This window comes from Elephas maximus, chromosome 17, assembly GCF_024166365.1.
Source record: "Elephas maximus indicus isolate mEleMax1 chromosome 17, mEleMax1 primary haplotype, whole genome shotgun sequence".
NCBI classification, from domain to species: domain Eukaryota; kingdom Metazoa; phylum Chordata; class Mammalia; order Proboscidea; family Elephantidae; genus Elephas; species Elephas maximus.
The window spans coordinates 88,076,106-88,099,300 of NC_064835.1; the positions used below are offsets into that span (position 1 = coordinate 88,076,106).

The 23,195-nt window shown below is 44.6% G+C and overlaps 1 protein-coding gene across 1 annotated transcript in view; it reads right to left on the reverse strand.

The window, feature by feature from the left end:
- The window catches only part of C17H2orf92 (chromosome 17 C2orf92 homolog), a 38,508-nt gene extending 15,411 nt beyond the window's left edge, over window positions 1-23,097 (reverse strand). The window contains exons 1-5 of the mRNA XM_049856953.1: window positions 23,078-23,097; window positions 10,202-10,264; window positions 5,609-5,710; window positions 3,299-3,382; window positions 371-475 (exon numbers count right to left, since the gene is read on the reverse strand). Coding sequence (XP_049712910.1) covers window positions 371-380 — 10 coding nt within the window. The 5' untranslated portion in view covers window positions 381-475; window positions 3,299-3,382; window positions 5,609-5,710; window positions 10,202-10,264; window positions 23,078-23,097. The remainder of the gene's footprint in view (window positions 1-370; window positions 476-3,298; window positions 3,383-5,608; window positions 5,711-10,201; window positions 10,265-23,077) is intronic.
- Window positions 23,098-23,195: the final 98 nt, after the last annotated feature.

Genomic DNA, 23,195 nt, shown 5'->3' on the forward strand with positions numbered 1-23,195 from the left:
GGGGTGAACGATAGTGTGGAGTGGAAAGGTGTGCCACTCCTCAGGGCTTGTGTTGCCAGGAAGGGTGAGCCCCACCTGCAAAGGTGGTTCCTGTCCTCTGAACAGCCTCCAGAGCACAAGAAACTGCCCTACATGTGCACATCAGGGGTCACCCCAAATACAGGGGTGTTTACACTTTAGACCAGAGACCTCCATAGTTGGTGGAAGGTTAGAAAGAAGATTTTGGACAATTCTTTCTTTCACATCTCACTTTGGTTTTGCCCCAGAAGTAGGTGGTTGACAGAATGCTAAAATGATGGGGTAGTGCATTGAATACAATAAAAAGGCCTTCAGAAACATGTGCACAATTAGGTTTAAAAACAGTACTTGCTTTCGTCCATGTTTCCATTTGTAGTTGATTTGGCTGCTGCTTCTCTTGTTTCACCAAATCCCGGGTCATGGGGAATTTTGGAAAACTCTTGCAGCAGAATTTCATCTTAAGTGAAGTAAACAAAGACGGGTTAATATCAGCGATGCAGGATTGATACACTGTGCTCTGTAAGGACCTAAGGAAGCGTATTAATACAGTGAATAAATGATAGAGGCTCAACGGATATGTGACTTTATATTCTAAAACACCTTGTCTCAGGGAACACAACAGAGAACCCCTGAGGGAGCAGGAGAGCAGTGGGATGCTGACCCCAAATTCTCATAAAAAGACCAGACTTAATGGTCTGACTGAGACTAGAAGGATCCCGGTGGTCATGGCCCCCAGACCTCCTGTTGGCCCAAGACTGGAACCATTCCTAAAGCCAACTCTTCAGACAGGGATTGGACTGGACAATGGGTTGGAGAGGGATGCTGATGAGGAGTGAGCTTTTTGGATCAGGTGGACACTTGAGACTATGTCGGCATCTCCTGTCTGGAGGGGAGATGAGAGGGTGGAGGGGGTTAGAAGCTGGCGAAATGGACATGAAAGGAGAGAGTGGAGGGAGGGAGCAGGCTGTCTCATTAGGGGGAGAGTAATTGGGAGTGTGTAGTAAGGTGTATATGGGTTTTTGTGTGAGAGACTGACTTGATCTGTAAACTTTCACTTAAAGCACAATAAAAGAAAAAAATTTTTTTTAATTCCAAAAAAAAAAAAAAAGAATGAACAAATCTGTCTCAGAAGAAGTACAACCAGAATGCTCCTTAAAAGCAAGGGTGGCGAGACTATGTCTCACATACTTTGGATTATCATGGAGGGATCAGTCCCTGGAGAAGGACATCACGCTTGGTAAAGTAGAGGGTCAGTGAAAGAGAGGAAGACCCTCAATGAGACGGACTGACACAGGGGCTGCAACGATTGGCTCAAGCGTCACAGGAATTGTGAGAATGGTGCAGAGCTGGGCAGTGTTTTGTTCTGTCGTACACAGGGTTGTTACGAGTCTGAACTGGCCCGATGGCACCTAACAACAACAATGACGTAGACTGGGAAAGAGGTTCCTGGATGGTACAAATGGTTAACATTCTTTGCTGCTAACTGAAAGATTAGAGGTTCGAGTCCACTTCGAGTTGCCTCAGAAGAAAGGCCTGGTGATGTAGTTCAAAAAAACATCAGCCGTTGAAAACCCTAAGGAGCACAGCTGACACACCAGGGGGACCGTGAGTCAGTAGGCTGGATGGCGACTGGTGTGGTACATGTCATGGATCGTCCTGTGTCCCCCCAAATATCTGTCGACTTGGCTAGGCCATAAGCTCCAGTTGTATATAATTATCCTTCATTTTGTGATCTGATATGATTTCCCTGCATTTTGTGATATTATGTAACTATCTTCAATTTTATGTGTTGTATAACCTAAAACTTCTATGAAGTTGGATTAGTGTGGGGTGTCATGTGTTGAATGGTGTCCCCCCAAAATATCTGTCGACTTGGCTAGGCCACGATTCCCTGTATTGTGTGATTATCCACCATTTTGTCATCTGATGTGATTTTCCTACTTGTTATAAATCCTGTCTCTTTGATGTTGATGAGATGGGATTATCAGCAGTTATGCTGAAGAGCTGGTACTCAATCTACAGGATTGGGTTGTGTCTTGAGCCAATCTCTTTTGAGATATAAAAGGACGAAGCAAGCAGAGAGGCAGGAAGACTGCATACCACCAAGAAAGCACCACTGGGCACAGAGCACGTCCTTTGGATCTGGGGTTCCTGTGTGGAGAAGCTCCAAGACGAAGGGAAGACTGATGTCAAGGACCTTCCCCCAGAGCTGACAGAGACAGAGAAAGCCTTCCCCTGGAGCTGCTGCCCTGAATTTGGACTTCTAGCCTACTAAACTGTGAGAGAATAAACTTCTCTTTGTTAAAACCAAATAAAAAATAAAAAAATAAAATACCTTGTCTCCGGAAGGGGGACTCCACCTCCATGAATCGTTTCTGAGAAGCTGATTGTGCTAGACAACTTGCACAGCAGACACTGCCCACTGAAGATATGCAGCTACAAGCCTGGCCCTGAATCTCATGGTGTTTATCATCATAATGCCCTTTCTTGTCCCTGGTCAAGACTTGAAAGCTAATGTAAATTGTTCTGCTGGGTTTTGGACTTGCTTGGTGCACCTTATCCCTTTTTCCCTCCAATTTCTCCCATTTGTGATGGAACTATCTACCTTGTGCCCGTTCCACCATTGTATCTTGGAAATAGTAGTCTAGGTTTCACAGGTTCAGATGAAGAGGAATTCTGCCCCAGGATGAAACACACCTAAAGTCTCACCCATATCTGATTCAGATGATTCAGAAGATGAGGCTTTGGACTTGGAGTTGACTTAAGACTTTCGGGGTGATGGGATGGGGTGAATGTGTTCTGCATGTGGCAAGGGCATGTAGCTGAAGTGTGGGATGTTATGGATTGAACTGTGTCCCCCCAAAATACATGTTGTAAATCCTAACCTTTGTGCCCGCGGTTATAATCCCACGTGCGGATGGGTTTTCTTACATTAATGAGACAGGACCGATGTCGGGTGTGTCTTGAGTCAATCTCTTTTGAGATATGAAAGAGATTAAAACCAACAAACAAGCAAGAAGAGACGGGGGTAGAGAGATGCCAAGCCACTTGAATACTGTCCAGGGCAGAAGCTCAGAAGAGACAAGGACGTTCCTCCAGAGCCCACGGGGAGAGAAAGCCTCCTCCTAGAGCCGGCACCCTGATTTCGGACTTTTAGCCTTCTAAACTGTGAGAAAATAAATTCCTGTTTGTTAAAGTCACCCACTTGCGGTATTTCTGTTGTAGCAGCACTAGATAACTAAGACACAACCTAAACGTTTCAAATGAAGAAGTTACTTACCAAATATTTTAGCCAAATGTTTGCCTGGGTTATTTGAACTTGATTCAAATTCATTATTGTTCGAGCTCCTTTGTTGGGAATAACCTGTGGGAAGATAAACCTCAGCTGTGATTAGATCTTTCATTGAATCTGCAAATATTCTCTTAAACACACACCTATTTTGCACAGCATTTTGAGAGGCGTGCCATGTGATAGGTCTGCTCTGGGGTAAAGAGGGCTGGATTTGAGTTCCAGTCCACCCTTGAATGCCCTGTGGTCTTGGACACTCAAGTCCTGTGGGACTTGGGTTTCTCATCTGGGGACTGACTGGTGAGAAGTTGCAACCCACAGGCTGGCTGAGGACGACGGGAGATAAAATCGCCAACGTGATCTGTAAACCCAGCAGCGCCCTACGGTTCTCATCACTCCCTGCTGTCATCGATTATGAACTGCAATGAAAGACGCTGCTTCCAAGGATGGTTCTGCTCATTGCTCAGTTTCAAGGGGGAGCAAATCAGGACAGATGCACATTCTCCTGTTTTAAAGAGAAGCTTTCCTCTCCTTGAGGAATGAAGCCAACAAGGAGTGGCTTTGACCATTTTGGAAATTTGTTGCTTACTCATTTTGGAGAAGAGCTGCACTAACCCATACTAGGGGTTTATACTGGGACGGGGCTCAGAGGGCCTGAGGCTGTTCCTACTTGGTCTATTTGTAAAGTAAAGGCATTTCTGATTTTGTCATTTACTGATGAAAACACGAAGGTGCAAAGGGGAAGGGAAGGGGCCAACAATCTACCACAGGATCTCATGGATTCACTTCAAGGCTGAAGTGCCACCTCATGCGGCTCCTCCTGGATAGGAATAACGTGTAAATGACTGTAGCAACCTGGGGAGGTTTCTAGCTATACTCTCAGGCTTTTCTCGAAGACTGCTATGTCTTAGTGTCTCGGTGCACTTTCTTGATGAATGTCAAGGCCAGCCCGTTTTCTCGCCTCAGGGGAGTGGACAGGCTGACTAGGGAGGAGAAGCCTACCCCACTGAGGATGTTGGTGCGGCCACAGCACCTCCCCATCCTGAGTGTCACAGGAAGTGTCTGCAAGAATCTGAAGTTCCTGCAGAAAACCACTGACAAAGCTGGGTTTCACCTTCTTTACTGATGGACAATCTGCACCGCAACTGACTAAGGCGAGCACATGGCAGGTCTCAACTCTGCAGGAATTGGGAGGAAAAGCCTGTATGGAGTAGGACCAACGAGCTCCAGTAGGACTATTTTGATCCAATAAATGATAAACGTAGAGTTCTCCGTTAACAAGACGTTGGTGAATCATTAGGGACAGATACACTGAATGGAACTGCACTTTGCTGACAACATTGTCGTGCTGTCAGCCAAGTGAGCATAATAAGACATTGTGCGGGACAAAGCCACCAAGATTATGCAGTGACATGTTCATGTTGTATCTTAATCGTGTGGTTGATAAAATGCATTGATAAGGGTAGTTCCTTATAAAATTTGTTTACTGCTGATAGTCATGATTGCAACACGGCTCACTACCTATTCTACCCTACCTGTTGCCATCGAGTCGATTCCGACTCATAGCGACCCTATTAAGACAAGACAGAGCTGCCTTATAGCTTCCAAGGAGCAGCTGGTGGATTCAAACTGCCAACCTTTTGGTTAGCAGCTGAGCTCTTAACCACTGTGACACCAGGGCTCCAACTAATCGCTATCCTTTTTCAATCCTTCTAATACACATATTGTCCGCCTTAAAGAGTTCCCTTGATATTCTGTGCATTTGGGGGCTAACGCATATGTTTTGCATACGGGCCAGCTACTTCCTCTCTGCTCTGGCATTTGAGCAAATACAGAAGTCTGCTCTGCTTCTCAGTGCAGATGCCAGTGGGGCGGGTGATGAGGAGGGATGTAGGAAAGCTTGGCTTTCCCCAGCCCTGCCAGTGACTCAGGCTCATGGAACTATCAAGTGTGCTGAGTGGAAATGCATGCTGCTACTCTGGGCTTGAGTTGCCAGGAATGGTGAACCCCACTGGCGAAGGCGGTTCCTGTCCTCTGAACAGCCTCCAGAAAGTGAGCAACTGCCTGACACACGCATGTCGGGGGTCAGCCCAAATACAGGAATGTGTACACTTTAGACCAGAGAACTCCACTGTTGGTGGAAGGGTATAGAGAGTATTTGGGGCAATTCTTTCTTTCACATCTCAACTGGGTTTTGCCCCAGAAGTAGCTGGTTGACCGAATACCAAAATGATGGGGCTGTGCATCGAATACAATAAATAAATAGACCTTCAGAAATACAGGTTTAAAAGGAATACTCGCTTTTATTCGCGCTGCTCTTTGTAGCTGATCTGGCTGCTGTTCTTGTTTCATCATATGCTGGATCGTGTGGAACTTTGGAAAACACTTGCAGCAGAATTTTATCTCAAGAAAACAAAGGCATGTTAACACAGCGACACTCTGTAAGTGCCTGAAGAAGGCTACGAATACAGTGAATAATGACACAAACTCAACAGGTACGTGACTTCATGTTCCAAACACCTTGTCTCGGGAAGGGGAGCTCCGCCTGCATAAAGCTTTCCTGAAAGATTGCTATCGCTCTAGATAACTTGGATAGTAAACATGGCCCACTAAAGATCTACAGCTAGAAACTTGGCCCCAAATCTTATGGTATTTGGTGTCATTAACTTCCCCACCCCTCTTGTCACCGCGACCCCCCTCAGAGACTTTCCCCAGGCTGCCCCTGCGTACAAACACCCTTCTTTCCCGTTTCTACCAGAATGTCGATTCTCTTCCTTTGAGACCTTACCACGTCTCCTCGGGATGCTTTTTGCAATGTGAGTCCTAACTCAGTGACAGACAGACCAGGACCGAAAGTGTGATTTCACTGTTTACAAAAGCCTGATCTTCAGCAAGTCACTTCACCTTTTTCATCTCCTCCTTCCTCCAGTCCCAAGTAACCACGAATCTATATTTTTTTCCTTTTTTTTTTTTATGGCGATAAAATAAGAATAACAAAGTTTGCCATTTTTTGTGTACTATTCAGTGGCATTAAGACAGTCAGTGTTGTGTAACTATCACTGCTATCATCTCCAGATCCTTCTGCCATCCCAAACAGAAACTCTACGGCCATTAAACAATAACCCCCTATTTCCCTCTCCCGCAGGCCCTGGTAATCTCTGTTCCACTTTGTCTCTGTGAATTCGCCTATTCTCAGTCCTCATGTAAGTACAACCATACAATAGTCATCCTTTCGTGACTGGCTTATTTTACTCAGCATAATGTTTCCAAGGTTCACCCAAGTTTTTAGAATGTTTCAGAATTTCATTCTTTTTTATGGCTGAATAATATTCCATGGTACGTATATACCACATTTTGTTTATTCATTCATCTGTTCATGAACATTTGGGTTGTTTCTGCCTTTTGGCTATGGTGAATAATGCTGCCACGAACATTGGTGCACAAGTGTCTGGGTTCCTTCTTTTAAGACTTTTGGGTGTATACCTAGGAGTAGAATTGCTGGGTCACGTGGTGATTCTATGTTTAACTTTCTGAGGCACAACTGTACTGTCTTCCACAGCGGCTTCAGCATTTTACATTCATACCAGAGAATGTGACTTTTTTTGGAAATGGGTTCTTTCTTTTGAAGATGTTACCAGTTAAGTTAATAAGGTCGTCTTGGAGTGTGGCAGGTTCTAATTTCTTCTGAGTGGTGTCTCATAAAAAGGGGAAAACAGGCACAGAAACAGAGTTACACAGGGGAAAACAATGTGAAGACACATCTACACATCAAGGAATGCCAGGAAAACCTGGGGCTTCCAGAAGCTCAAAGAGACTAGGAAGGATTTTCCCCTAGAGCAGACAGGGAGAGTATGGCCCTGCTGATGCCCCAGAACTGTGAGACAATAAATTTCTGTTTTCTAAAGCCACCCACTTTGTGGCATTTTGTTATGGCAGCCCTGGGAAACTAAGACAACAAGGGTTCCAGTTTCTCCAAACCCTCACCGTTTGTCATTTTTTGGTTTTTTGATAATACCGATCCTAGTGGGGGAAACGCCGGTGGCGCAGTGGTTAAGTGCCATGGCTGCAAACCAAAGGGTGGGCAGTTCAAATCCGTCAGGCGCTCCTTGGTAACTCTATGGGGAAGTTCTACTCTGTCCTATAGGGTCGCTATGAGTCAATCGACTCAACGGCACTGAGTTTGGTTTTATCGTTTTTATCCTAGTGGGTGTGAGGTGGTATCTCATTGTGGTTTAGATTTGCACTTCCCTAGTGATTAATGGGTTTTTTTTTCAGTGAGTAATGAGCTTGAACATCTTTTCTTGTGCTTATGCCCATTTGTATGTCTTCTTCGGAGAAATATCTACTCAGGTTCTCAACCCATTTTTAATTGGGTTGTTTGTATTGTTGAATTATGAGTCTGGTATACCTTCTGGATTTTAATCCCTTATCAGATATATGATTTGCGAATATTTTCTCCAATTCTGTGAGTTGTATTTTCACTTTCTTGATAGTGTCCTTTGATGCACAAAAGTTTTTAATTTTGATGAAGACAAATGTGTCTATTTTTTCTATTATTGATTGTGCTTTTAGTGTCACATCTAAGAACCCATTACAACTGCCAAGGTCATGACGCTTTTCCTCCAAGTTTTCTTCTAAATGTTTTATAGTTTTAACTCTTAGATTCAGGTCTTTGATCCATTTTGAGCTAGTTTTGTATAAGGTAAACGTCCAGCTTCATTCTTTTGTGGAAATCCAGTTTTCCCACACCATTTTTTGAAAAGATTGTCCTTTCTGCATTGAATAGTTTTAGAACCTTTGTTGAAAATCAGTTGGCAATATATATGAGAATTTATTTCTGGGATCTCTGTATTATTCACTGGCCTATATGTTTATTCTTATGGCAATACCACACTGTTTTGATTACTATAGCATTACAGTATGTTTTTCATTAGGAAGTGTGAGTCTTCTTTTTCAAGACTGTTTTTGGCTTTGGGGCTCCATACAATTCCATATGAATTTGAGGATCATCTTTTCCATTTCTGCAAAAAAAAAGACTGGTGGGATTTTGATAAGGATTGCATTGAATCTGTAGATTGCTTTGGGCAGTATTGACATCTTAACAGTATTAAACATGAACACTAGATGTCTTTCCATTTATTTCATTTCTTTCAGCAATGTTTTATAATTTTCAGTGGTTAAATTTATTCCTAGATATTTTGTTATTTCAGATGCTATTGTATTTCTTGATTTCCTTTTCATCTTGTTTTTGCTGGCATATAAAAACAACCGATTTTTGTGTTTATCCTGTCCCCCACAACTTTGATGAATTCATTTATTAGCTCTAGGCACTTTCTTGTGGATTCTTTGAGATTTGCTATACAGAGAATCATGTCATTTATGAATATAGTTTTTTTTTTCTTTAATTTCGTCATTTCCTATTTGGATGCCTTTTATTCCTTTTTCTTGCCTAATTGCTCTGGCTAGAAATTCCAGTACAATGTTTAATAGCAGTGGTGAAAGCAGGCATCCTTGTTTTGTTGGCTAGTCGATTTTTATAGCCAATTACTGTGCAAAGGAACAGGTAAAAGTTCCTAGACATTAAAGGCCCGTGTAGATTGGGGTAGAGTATAGGACTGTGTATCATTTCTACAACAAGCTTGTACTGAGCGCTAGCTCTTTACAGAAACTGTGCTTGTTGCTGGAGGCTCAAAGAGGATGAAGGCCCAATGCCTGGTCTGTGTCCCTGAGCCACCCAGACACGTGGAAGGGCAGAACTAGACACAGACATGACCATACAGCTGCAATGGAGCAAGAAATCAAGGGCTGTGTCTTAGTCATCTAGTGCTACTATAACAGAAATAGCACAAGTGGATGGCTTGAACAAAGAAAAATTTATTTTCTCACAGTCTAGTAGGTTACAAGTCCAAATTCAGGGCATTGGGTCCAGGGGAAGGCTTTTCTCTCTGTCAGCTCTGGAAAGGACTTGGTTTATAACTCCTGACCCATATCACAGGCACCAGACAAGAGGGATTGCACTGGAATTTGGACCATTCCTCTGACCAGATGACTGTGAGTCCCAGCCTTCACTCCCGGTCTCAGCTTTCTGCTAAAGAGGACTTCCCCGGACCTTAGTTTTTCTCAAATGTTAAGTGAGGGTCTTAGGAGCCCTGGTGGCACAGTGATTAAGAACTTAGCTGTTAACCAAAAGGTTGGTAGTTCAGACCTACCAGCCACTCTGTGGGAGAAAGATGTGGCAGTCTGCTTCTGTAAACATTTACAGCCTTGGAAACCCTACGGGGCAGTTCTACTCTGTCCTATAGCGTCGCTATGAGTCAGAATCGACTTGACAGCAATAGGTCTGGCTTTCTGGTTCTAGATTAGATCAATATGGTTCCCAACTCTGGCATCACCTGGAGGGCTCAGAAACCACTAATGCAAAAACCTCACCCCGGATCTTGAGTCTACGGGAGCTGGCCCAGAGTGTCTGTAACAATCTCCTACGGATTCTCATGCTCAATTACAGCTGAGAACCATGGGAGAAGGCTATCTCAGCCTAGGAGCCTCGCCATTTCCAACACGCACAGAAATCTCCCCGGGACCTTGGCGGAGACAAATGTGACTTGGTGGGTTGGAGCTGGGGCGGACACTGTAGTTCTAACAAGCTCCCAGATGAAGCTCAGGCTGCTGGCACATGGACCACTCTTCAAGAAGTAAGGCCCCTTCCAAGTGTTTATAATCTGTGGTTTTCTTCATTTCTTGGGGGTTTGACACTTAGGGGAACCAACTCCAGCCTCAAGGCAAAGCATGTTCCCTCCCTTCAAAGCAGCAGGAACAGGGTATCTGGGACACAACCGTGGACAAGCAACTCCTTTCAAATACAACGTTAATGTTTCACATAAGGAGGTTACTTACCAAATATTTTAGGCAAATCTTCATCTAGGTTTTTTGATCTTGACACAAATTCATTATTTGAATCTATGGAGAAAGTAAACCTCAGCTGTGATTAAACCTTTCACTGGATCTGCAAGTATTCTCTTGAACACACACCTATGCTGCACACCATTTTGAGAGGCGTGCCATGTGATAGGTCTGCTCCGGGGGAAAGAGAGCTGGATTTGAGTTCCAGTCCACCCTCGAGTGCCCTGTGGTCTTGGACACTCAAGTCCTGTGGGACCTGACTGGCGGGAAGTTACAACCCACAGGTTGGCTGAGGACGAGGGGAGATAAAATCGCCAATGTGATCTGTAAACCCAGCAGCGCCCTATGGTTCTCATCACTCCCTGCTGTCATCGATTATGAACTGCAATGAAAGACGCTGCTTCCAAGGATGGTTCTGCTCATTGCTCAGTTTCGAGGGGAGCAAATCAGGACAGACGCACATTCTCCTGTTTTAAAGAGAAGCTTTCCTCTCCTTGAGGAATGACGCCAACAAGGAGTGGCTTTGACTATTTTGGAAATATGTTGCTTTTTTATTTTGGAGAAGAGGGAAATGTGCTATCTCCTACTCAACACCTGTCCACAGCAAAGGTCTAAATTAGGAGGGGGATCAAAGGGCCTGAGAGAAGGATAAACCTAATAATGGAAAAAGATGGATGGTAACAGCTGAACAACTCTGTGGATATATTAAAAAACATTGGGTCATATACTTTAAGTACATTGTGTGATCTGTGATTTGTTTCTCAATAAAGATTTTATTAAAAACAACAAAAAAAAGACAGCAACCAAATTCTGCATGTGGACCTCGCTTGAATTCTCATTTCAACAAACCAATTAAAAACAGACATATTTTAGGCAATTGCAAAAATTTCAATATGGACTGGGTACTAGATGGTATTAAGGATTACTGCTAATTTTTTTGGTGTGAAAATGGCATTGTGGATATGTGAAAGAAAAAGTCAATCTGTTAGAGATAGAAAACTAAAATATTTTCATGAAATGACATGATGATTGGGAATGTTTCAAAACACTAACAGTCAAGAATCTATCTTAAAAACAGTTACGTCAGTTCCTCAGAATTGTCTACATACAGTTACCATGTTGTTGTTGTTGTTGTTATCAGGTGCCATCAAGTCAGTTTGAACTCATAGCCTCCCTACGCACCACAGAACAAAACACTGCCCAGCCTTGCGCCATACTCACAATTGTTATGCTTGAGCCCAGTTGCAGCCTCTGTGTCAATCCATCTTGCTGAGGGTCTTCCTCTTTTTCCCTGACCCTGTACTGTATGAAGCATGATGTCCTTCTCCAGGGACTGATCCCTCCTGACAACATGTCCAAAATATGTAAGACGAACTCTCGCCATCCTTGCTTCTAAGGAGCATTCTGGTTGTATTTCTTCCAAGACAGATTTGTTCATTCTTTTGGCAGTCCATGGGATATTCAATATTCTTCATCAACACCACAATTCCAAGGCGTCAATTCTTCTTCGGTCTTTCTTATTCATTGTCCAGCTTTCACATGCATATCATGCGATTGAAAATACCATGGATTGAGTCAGGCGCACCTTAGTCTTCAAGGTGACATCTTTGCTCTTCAACACTTTAAGAGGTGATTTGCAGCAGATTTGCCCAAAGCAATGCATCTTTTGATCTCTTGACTGTTGCTTCCATGGGTGTTGATTGTGGATCCAAGTAACATGAAATCCTTGACAACTTTGATCTTTTCTCCGTTTATCATGATGTTGCTCATTGGTCCAGTTGTGAGGATCTTTGTTTTCTTTATGTTGAGGTGCAATCCATACTGAAGGCTGTGGACTTTGATGTTCATTAGTAAGTGCTTCAAGTCCTTTTCACTTTCACCAAGCAAGGTTGTGTCATCTGCATGTTGCAGGTTGTTAATGAGTCTTCCTCCAATCCTGATGCCCCGTTCTTCATATAGTCCAGCTTCTCGTATTATTTGCTCAGCATACAGATTGAATAGGTATGGTGAAAGAATACAATCCTGACTCACACCTTTCCTGACTTTAAACCAATCACTATCCCCTTGTTCTGTCTGAACAACTGCCTCTCGATCTAGGTAAAGATTCCTCATGAGCAAAATTAAGTGTTCTGGAATTCCCGTTCTTCGCAATGTTATCCATAGTTTGTTATGATCCACACAGTCAAATGCCTTTGTATTGTCAATAAAACCCAGGTAAACATCCTTCTGGTATTCTCTGCTTTCAGCCACGATCCACCTGAAATCAGCAGTGATATCCCTGGTTCCACGTCCTCTTCTGAATCTGTCCTGAATTTCTGGCAGTTCCCTGCCAATACATCGCTACAGCTGCTTTTGAATGATCTTCAGCAAAATTTTGCTTGCATATTATATTGTACAATAACTTCTGCACTTGGTTGGATCACCTTTCTTGGGAATAGGCACAAATATGAATCTCTTCCAGTCGGTTGGCCAGGTAGCTGTCTTCTAAATCTCTTCGCATAGACGAGAAAGCACTTGCAGCACTGCAACTGTTTGTTGAAACATCTCAATTGATATTCCGCCAATTCCTGAAGCCTTGTTTCTCAGCAGTGCCTCCAGGGCAGCTTGGACTTCTTCTTTCAGTACCATCGGTTCCTAATCATATGCAACCTCCTGAAATGGTTGAACGTCAACCAATTTTTTTTGGTATAATGGCTCTGTGTATTCCTTCCATCTTCTTTTGACACTTTCTGCGTTGTTTAATATTTTCCCCATAGAATCCTTCACTGTTGCAACTCAAGGCTTGAATTTTTTCTTCAGTTCTTTCAGCTTGAGAAACACTGAGCGTGTTCTTCCCTTTTGGTTTTCTATCTCCAGCTCTTCGCACATGTCGTTATAATACTTTACTCTGTCTTCTCAAGTTGCCCTTTGAAATCTTCTGTCCAGTTCTTTTACTTCATCATTTCTTCCTTTTGCTTTAGCTACTTGATGTTCAAGAACAAGTTTCAGAGTCTCTTCTGACATCCATTTTGGCCTTCTCTTTCTTTCCTGTCTTTTTAATGACCTTTTGCTTTCTTCACGTATGATGTCCTTGACGTCATTCCACAACTCATCTGGTCTTTGGTCATTAATGTTCAATGCACCAAATCTTTTTTCAAGATGGTCTCTAAATTCAGGTGGGATATACTCAAGGTCGTACTTTGGCTCTGGTGTACTTGTTCTAATTCTCTTCAGTTTCAACTGGAACTTGCATATGAACAATTGATAGTCTGTTCCACAGTTGGCCCCTGGCCTTGTTATGACTGATGATATTCAGTTTTTCCATCATCTCTTTCCACAGATGTAGTCGATTTGATTCCTGTGCATTCCATCTGGTGAGGCCTGTGTGTATAGTCGCTGTTTTTGTTGGTAAAAAGGGTATTTGCAGTGAAGAAGTTGCTGGAAATCTTGCAAAATTCTATCATGTGATCTCTGGCATCGTTTCTATCACCAAGACCGTATTTTCCAACTACCTATCCTTCTTCTTTGTTTCCAACTTACGCGTTCCATATATTACCGTATGACCCAGCAATTCCACTCCTAGGTATATGCCCAAGAGAAATGAAAACATACTGCGTTCATTGCAGCATTATTCATAATAGCCAAAAAGTAGAAAAAACTCAAATGTCCTTCAACTAATGAATGAACAAAATGTGGTACACATATACAATGGAATATCATTCATTCATAAAAATGAATGAAGTAATGATACATGCTACCACATGGATAAACTTTGAAAACATTATACCAGTTAAAGAACCCACTCACAAAAGACCACATATTGTATGATTCCATTGACATGAGATGTCCAGAATAGGGCTAGCTACAGAGACAGAAAGTAGATTAGTGGTTGTCAGGGGTTTGGGGAAGCAGCGTAAGGAGAGTGACCGGTAGTGGGTATGAGGTTTCTTTTTGGACTGATGAAAGCCTTCTACAGTCAGATAGTGATGATTCATAATTCTGTGACTATAAAAACCACTGAATTATATACCTTAAAAGAGTGAATTTTATGGTATATAAATTATATCTCAATGAAGCTTTAAAAAAAAAATAAGTATAGGAGCCCTAGTGGCACAGTGGTTAAGAACTTGCCTGCTAACCAAAAGGTTGGCTGTTTGAATCCACCAGCTGCTCCTTGGAAACCCTATGAGGCAGTTCTACTCTGTCCTATAAAGTCATTATGAGTTAGAATCAACTCGACAGCAACAGGTATGAGTAATGAGTGTGAGGGAATAGATAAAACAAGATTGGCCTGATTAGTAGATGGAAGCTGTTGTGTATGTTTGAAAATGTTTATGATGTAAAGTTAAAATGGATCATTCAAAAACAGCTGCAGCAGTATATCAACACGGAAGTGCCAGAAATTCGGGCCGGTTTCAGAAAAGGACGTGGAACCAGGGATATCATTGCTGATGTCAGATGGATCCTGGCTGAAAGCAGAGAATACCAGAAGGATGTTTACCTGGGTTTTATTGACTATGCAAAGGCATTCAACTGTATGGATCATAACAAATTATGGATAACATTGCGAAGAATGGGAATTCCAGAACACTTAATTTTGCTCATGAGGAATCTTTACCTAGATCGAGAGGCAGTTGTTCAGACAGAACAAGGGGATAGTGATTGGTTTAAAGTCAGGAAAGGTGTGAGTCAGGATTGTATTCTTTCACCATACCTATTCAATCTGTATGCTGAGCAAATAATACGAGAAGCTGGACTATATGAAGAACGGGGCATCAGGATTGGAGGAAGACTCATTAACAACCTGCAACATGCAGATGACACAACCTTGCTTGGTGAAAGTGAAAAGGACTTGAAGCACTTACTAATGAACATCAAAGTCCACAGCCTTCAGTATGGATTGCACCTCAACATAAAGAAAACAAAGATCCTCACAACTGGACCAATGAGCAACATCATGATAAACGGAGAAAAGATCAAAGTTGTCAAGGATTTCATGTTACTTGGATCCACAATCAACAGCCATGGAAGCAGCAGTCAAGAAATCAAAAGACGCATTGCATTGGGTAAATCTGCTGCAAAGGACCTCCTTAAAGTGTTGAAGAGCAAAGATGTCACCTTGAAGACTAAGGTGTGCCTGACCCAATCCATGGTATTTTCAATTGCATCATATGCATGTGAAAGTTGGACAATGCATAAGGAAGACTGAGGAAGAATTGACGCCTTGGGATTGTGGTGTTGGCGAAGAATATTGAATATACCATGGACTGCCAAATGAACGAACAAATTTGTCTTAGAAGAAGTACAACCAGCATGCTCCTTAGAAGCAAGGATGGCGAGACTGCATCTTACATACTTTGGACATGTTGTCAGGAGGGATCAGTCCCTGGAGAAGGACATCATGCTTGGCAGAATACAGGGTCAGCGGAAAAGAGGAAGACCCTCAACGTGGTGGATTGACACAGTGGCTGCAACAATGAGCTCAAGCATAACAACGATTTTAAGGATGGCGCAGGACCAGGCAGTGTTTCGTTCTGTTGTGCATAGGGTCGCTATGAGTCAGAACCAACTTCGACGGCACCTAACACCAACAACAACATACTACCCTTTGTGGAGCTCTGGATTTTAGAAAGTAAGGAAAACTTCTCCAGTGAAAAATCCCTAATGATAAATTGGGTGAGGTAAAGAAAGTAGGGGTGGGGTGAAACCTTGTGTTCACTGTAGCAGAACCTGTGGGAGGTGGACCCCACCCCTGCCAGGTTAGGCTCACAGGGGGCCTCACATCAGGATACCTGTGACTGTACCTTCGATTAGGTAGAGAGGATAGATTTCAGTACCTTGTGAACAAACAAGGAAGACAACAAAGAAAAGGGTCACTGTTCCTCTCATCTTTGCCATACTCTGTACACCATCCAGAAGAGGCCAATCTCCTGAAGATCCTTCAGACCTAACAGTCTTGGGCTGCAAGATTCTTTGGAACCCCCAGGGTCTGTGAAGTCATACTAGTGAGTGAGGTGGGGGCTTGTCTTACAGTGGGAAGGTGGGGTCTGGTGTCTCTGGACAGGGAAGGAAGGGGGATGCTGGTGGCCCTGACAAAACAGAGAACCTCCTTTGGCTGTCTCATGGCTTCCTCAATTCTGCATACACTGAAGCCTGAACATGCTAGGACAGGAATCGAGACTCTAAGCTGCAAGTGACAGAAACCCAACCAAATCAGCTTAAGTAAACTGGAAGTAGCGAGACTAGAAACCTCTCAGAATCAATCAAGACCTCACATTAATAAAGTAGTTATTTATTAGATAAAATTATACCACGAATATTATAAATTTGTAGGTTTATTTTGTTACTTATGTACCATTATTTTCCATGTTACATTTTTATCAGTATTAAGCTATTTTTAAGGAAAAAGTATTTATATTTTAGTACTTTCAACTGGACTTTTTTTTCTTGTTATTTTCATTTTACATTGGGCCCCACAATTTAGGTAGTTTGCCTGCCTTTTAGCCTCATGTTTACCTACTATATGCAGAGGCTGGGATGGAAGAGATTATTTGGGACCAAAAAGTTACACAAAAAAATTATATTTTAGAATTCTGGGTAGCTCAGGTAATGGTGGAAGAATAAATCTTATTTTCCTAAAATATTCAATAAAAAACAAAAGAACAGTTGAAACAACACAAAAGCCACACCCTCAGCCTAACCAGAAGACAGAAAACATTCAATTTCAAATAAATTACCAGTTAATGGAAAAATAAACAGTAACCCATTCAATTGCCCTATCTCACAGTTCTACGCAACCACCTGAGCAGGAGTTACAAGACCATGTCGAGAAGGGCCACACAAAAGCGATCCATCGCACTATACCAGGTACCATCTCTCACTTCTCTGGAAAAGCAGCAGGCCGGTGGTGGTCTAAAATCACCACCAGAAAGTGAAAATACCGAAAGGTGTCCTGGTAGATGAGAAGGAATACCCCGAGGTGGGTAAGGACTGGTCGTTTCTGCAGACCTGGAAGGAAATGGACGAGGCTGCGATAGAGCAGGGGTCCTCCACTGGCTGGGGCAAGTGGGCTGGGCCATGAGGTGGAGATGAGGTCTTTAAGAGCCTTTTACAGGGGAGATGTCACCTGATGCTGAGGGTTAACAGAAACCAACAGAATGGGGGCTATCTTCAGACTCAAGATGCGCAACCACCTAACTTCCGATCCCTACCACCCACGCTTGCAACCTCCCCTGTCTTATTTCAGCAGCATCCTTCCTTCCATTTGCCTGGGCCAAAATCCAGGGCTCCACCCTAGATGTCTCTTTCTCTCTGCCCGTATCCAATCCATAAGCAAATTCTTCTACTTTTATTCTCACACACTTTACAAAACCTGGCTACTTCCTCACCCCATGGCCACAACACAGACCAGCACAAAGTCACCGTGAAGTTCCTCACCCCACTGTTGAACTTCAATGTGCCCGTTAGCAGAACCTTTACCATCTCCTCTCCCACGTACTCCTTCCCTTCCCTCTGTCTCCTTAGATCACCCGAGGTAGAGGATGGGGACTGCTTTGCAACACAAGTGCAGCACAGGCCCAGGGCAGATTAACCAGTAAGCAAGTTTCGCCTAGGCTTACAGTAAGCAAGGTATGCATGGGCTTAATTGTGCTTATTTACTAATCTGTAGTACACAGTTCACACAGTTTCACACCCTCAGGCCACAGCGTGGACTGCGAGGGGGCACACAGCTCATACACTTCCCCCCCTACCCCGTGCAGGGGAGGAGCCTGGGAGCAGGGCCTTCGGGAGAAGTTCCTACAGATGGACACGCTGTGAAGGTGGTGATCGACAGTGATGAGGACGCTGCTCCTGGTGCCACCTTCCCTGTACCCTGAAAGAGACACCGACATTGAGGAAGGATCTGTGAGCAACAAAAATGATACCGAGAAAATATTGTCAGTTAACTTCTTCTTGAAGATGAAAAAAGACTGTCATGATTAGATGGCTCTGATCCCCTCAGGACCACAGGATGGCATGGCCTGACGCTGGCTGACCATCTGGGGTGGCATGGAGGAAGTGGCCCAGCCATGCAGGGCCAGGTGACCAACAGGACCACAGGGCTACACAGGCCTAATGCTGGGTAACCAGCTGGAATGCACATGGAGAAAGTGGCCCAGCCACACAGAGCCAGGTGAACAGCTGGGATGGCATGGAGAAAGTGGGCCAGTCACAAGCTGCCCGGTGACCAGCAGGACCACGGGACTGCACGGACCTGATGCTGGCTGACCAGCTGGGATGCACATGGAGAAAGTGGCCCAGCCACAGGGGCCAGGTGACCAGCAGACCACTAACCCACACTGCCCCAAGAACATCACATGAATGTGCTAGCCACCCCCACAGGTATCCCTGCTGATAGCCCATAACTATTTCCATTCACAGATGAGGAAGTTGATTCAGAGAGGGGTTGAATTGCCTGCCCGAGGTGGCATGGCTGGTGAGCGGCAGAGCCAGCCTCCAAAGCGGGCCCTCAGCCCAGCCCTTGCAGTCTTGTGCTCCCTTCCCCTGCAGTGTCGTTGCTGCTCTGTGGGCCTACTGTGTGCTGGGCTGGGCCAGGTGCCTGGGCAACACACTCACCACTGAGATGCCACCTCCTCCACCTTCATGGGGCTAACTCCTCATAGTGGAAATACATTTGAACCACTGCTCCACCTCTTTACTTGCAAAGTGAAATTTTAAATGCAAGCGTTAGCGAGCTGCAAACAGAAGACAGCTGCAGGAAGAAGAGCTGTGGTCAGACCCCACAGATGGCGGCCCCCCAGAGTGTGGTGGCTGAGCTTCCTTCTGACTAGCAGGCTAGTTAACACAGCCAGGACAGACTAGGAGTGGGCAGGGGGTGAAAGGAGCACTCCTACAGATGGAACAGGAGGTCCCAAGGTAGGTTAGAGTGCAAGGGGGTGCAGACAGTGAGTGGGGTGGGACAGGGGTGGCCTGGGGCCGATCTCACAGGCCTTGTGGGTATGGTTGTCCCAAATATTGCATTTGATACACTTGTATCAAGAAAGTATTCGTTGTTTACCTGAAACTCAAATTTAACTAGGCATCCTGTATTTTGGGGGCTAAATCTGGCAGCCCTACTTATGGAACGTATTAGGGTCGTCCTCTTGATCCCGAGGGCAGAGGGGGCCTCAGAGGTTTACAGCAGACAGTGCCCTGGTCAGATTTGTTTCGGAGGACCATCACTCTGGTCCTTGAAAAAATGTGACTTACTGGTGAGAGGGGGAGGCCTATAAGGAGGCGGGGCAGTGGTTCAAACGGAAAAAGGTGAAAGAGGGAACTGAGGTCTTCGCCTTCTGGTCCAGGTGCTGGTTCACACCTTGGCTCCTCTAGGGAGGGGGGTGAAGTCATTTAAGAGACCAGGCAGAAGCCCACACCCTCTTCCATCTCCTAAACCTGGGGATGACAGAGCTCAGGGCAGCCACTTCGGGGCACCCTACCTAGTCAGCTATAGCGGAGCGCTGCAAACATGAACAGGACAATCTAGAAGCTGTGGAGCTTGGAGCGTGGTCCAGGAGGGGCAAGGCCAGGTGAGGAGCAGAACCCCATACATCGGCCCAGGGGACTTCCATGGCTGATCCCAGCCTGGAGGCCCATAGGTGGTGGTGGGATCCTCCCCTTCCTGCCCCTGGGATGGCTCACCTCAAACCCGGCAGGATGGCAAAACCAACCAATCCCTTTGGTGGGCCACAATTACCTTATTTGCACAGTCCCACCCAATCACCTGGGTGGGAGTTACAAGACAATGGCAAGAAAAAAAACACACAAAAATAATCAATTGCAGCACAACATATTTCCCTGTACTGTTGGCCGCTCACAAATTTTTCTGAAATCACTGGTGGCCGCAGTGTTATCTGCGGTAGAATCTAGCGGGAGGTGGATCCACCCCGTCTTTCTTCTGGGGTTTGTGTCTTTTGGGGTTCCTTCCATGGGGAAGTTCCCATGGTTGGGAACTTTAGAAGTCCCCAAAAATTGCAGCCTATGTTTTTTATAGTCGTCTCTGTCTGTGCTAAGTTCTTAGCTGCATTGGTACATTTTCTCTTTATTAGTAAAGCGGGTGTAGTTATTGAAACTGAGAAGATCAAAGGAACCCAAGTGCTAGGGTGACATTCGGGTTCGAAAACGAGGTGCTGTTTGGGGAGGAATGCTGAGAGAATGCTTAGGGCCAGGGAGGGACAAGATGGCCCTGTGGCCTTGGGGATTCTCTCTCACTCTTTACTATTCTCTCACCCACCCTTCTATCTCTCTGCTTCTTTCTCCCCACAAAGTAAAGTTTCTGAGCTCTTCCTCTTCATAGTTATCTCAGGGGATAACGAATAAGCCCCCACTCCTGCGTCTATACCTTGTTTTGCTCTGTAGCTTTCTACAGAATGTACTTTGGAGGCCTTTTCTGGTGTATGTCCAGCCCTCCAACCCAGCACTGTGGCCTCTGCTGCCCAGGATTTAGGGGATTTCTTCCAAGCAGGACCTGCACTTCTTTTGTAAATAATGCCCCGATGTTCGTCAGGCAGACACCTTTTCACTTCAGTTTCTTATTTCATTTTAAAAATAACACATACACGAGCAAGTTAAAAACAATTCAGTACAAAAGTTTACATGGTAAAAATGAATTCTCCTTTAATTCATCCCTATTAACCAACTGTTCCTTGCCCATATTAAATTGTCTTGATAGTGCCTCCTATACTGTTCAGAGATGTCTCACGCACATGCCTTTGAGATGTCTCACGCACATGCCTTTCTAGACACTGCCTGGCCCTTTACTTGCTTTGACTTAGCACTATGTCCTGATGTGTTTTATTTTGGATAATACAAGAACTTTCTATTTTTAAAAATTTATGGTGATAAAAGATGTATAACATAAAATTTGCCATTTTAACAATTTTTAAGTACACAATTCAGTGGCATTAATGACATTCATAATGTTGTGTGGTTTTCACCACTATTTATTTCCAAAACTTTTTCATCACCACAAACAGAAACTCCGCAGCCATTGAACAATGTTGTCGTTAGCTGCCCTCGAGTCAACTCCCACTGACAGAGACCCCATGAGAAAAAAGAGCAGAGGAGAATTGCTCCATAGGGTTTTCAAGGGTGGCACCACGGTTAATTAAGCCCCACAGGCTAACTGAAAGGTCGGCAGTTTGAACCTACCAGCTGCTCTCAAGGAGAAGGATATGGCAGGCTGCTTCCATAAAGATTTACCGCCTTGGAAACCCTGTGGGGCAGTTCTGCTCCATCCAATAGGGTCGCTGTGAGTCAGAATCGAGTAAACAGCAACGGATTTGGGATTTGGGTTTTTTTTTTTTTTACCTTTGGCAGCAGACCGCTAGGTCTGTCTTCTGAGGAGGCTCTGGGTGGGTTTGAACCACTAGCCTTTGAGCTAGTCAGTACTGCTACACAAATAACCACTATGCCAATTTTTTTAAACACATTGGTGTAAAAAAAAAAAAATTAGCATAGCATGCTTATGAAAATACTTCACGGGGAGGGCAAGGTTGGCAAACAAATGTAGAAGGCACGAGTTGTTTGCATAAAAATGTAGTAGTCTAGCACTTTGCATCACCCAGGGACTCCTATTGAGCAATAATTGCCCATAATCCCAACCCCCACCCTCTGGCAACCTCTAATGTACTTTCTGTCTCCATTAATTTGCCAATTCTTGATGTTTCAGGTAAGTGGAATCAGGTAATATTTGTCCTTTTGTGTCTGGCTTATTTCAATTAGCATGATGTTTTCAAGGCTCATCCATGTCACAGTGTGTATCAGAACGTCACTCCTTTTATGCTGAATACTATTCCATTGTACGTGTATAAAAGCCAAAAAAACCCGCTGTCGTCCAGCCGATTCCGACTCATAGCAACCCTACAGTACAGAAGAGAGCCGCTCCACAGTTTCCAAGGAGCGCTTGGTGGATTCAAACTGACAACCCTTTTGGTTAGCAGCCTTAACGCTTAACCACTAGCCACCAGGGTTTCCTTGTATGTATACACCGCATTTTATTTATCCGTTCATGTTGATGGGCACGATGGGCACTCGGACTGCTCCACCTTCTAGCTATTGTGAATAATGCTGCTGTGAATATTGGCATATAAGTGTCTGAGTCCCTGCTTTCAATTAGTTTGGGTACATAGCTAGGACTGGATTTGCCCGGTCATGTAGTAATTCTATGTTAAACTTTTTAAGGAGCTCTCTCACTTCGTTTAAGGGATGCACACTGGTCCACATTTTTAACGTATACATGTCACATGCAAATGAATACGTACTCTATGACCCATCACCATAAAGTTCAGCAACAGGCAAAAGTAACCTGTGTGTTAGAGTCTGGGCTCCAAACCGGTTCCTTCTGGTTCGAACCCCTGCTGAGAATTTGCCTCCCCCCCCCCAGATATACTAAATCAGGATCTACATTTTAACAAGATCCCCCGGGAGGCTCCTGAGTTCCCTCGTCTGTAAAAGGGCAGTATCAACGCCACCCTACCTCCTAGAGTTGGTGCGAGGATTTAATTCAATCTTTTCAAGGGCAGAGATGCCCCGCAGGCACACAATAGGTGCAGGATAAACGCCAGCTACCAAATTACCAAGAAATGGCAGTTTTTACGAGGAAAGGACGCTCCCCAGCGCTCAATAAAGAAACGCTTTGCGTTAAATATCCAGGGCCATACTCCTGGGGAAGGCGCGCTCACGAAGGAGCGTGGTCGGAGGTGCCGGGGGGCGGGAAAGACGTCTTCCCGGACAGACGACCTCGCACCCCGGCTGGTATTGGCCGAGCTCGCGGACCAGCCCAGTTCCAACTTCTACCGCCCGCGTCCCCTTTAAGAGTGGAGCCATGACATCATCCCGTCGCGCGCAACCTACCTTGACAGCGCACGGGTCGCTTTTCTCGGCAGCTTCAATTGGCTCGCCTGAACCCGGAGGCCCCGCCCCCTTCCCGCAGTCTCCCCTGGCGCGCGCCGTCAGTCAGCCCGGGCGGAAC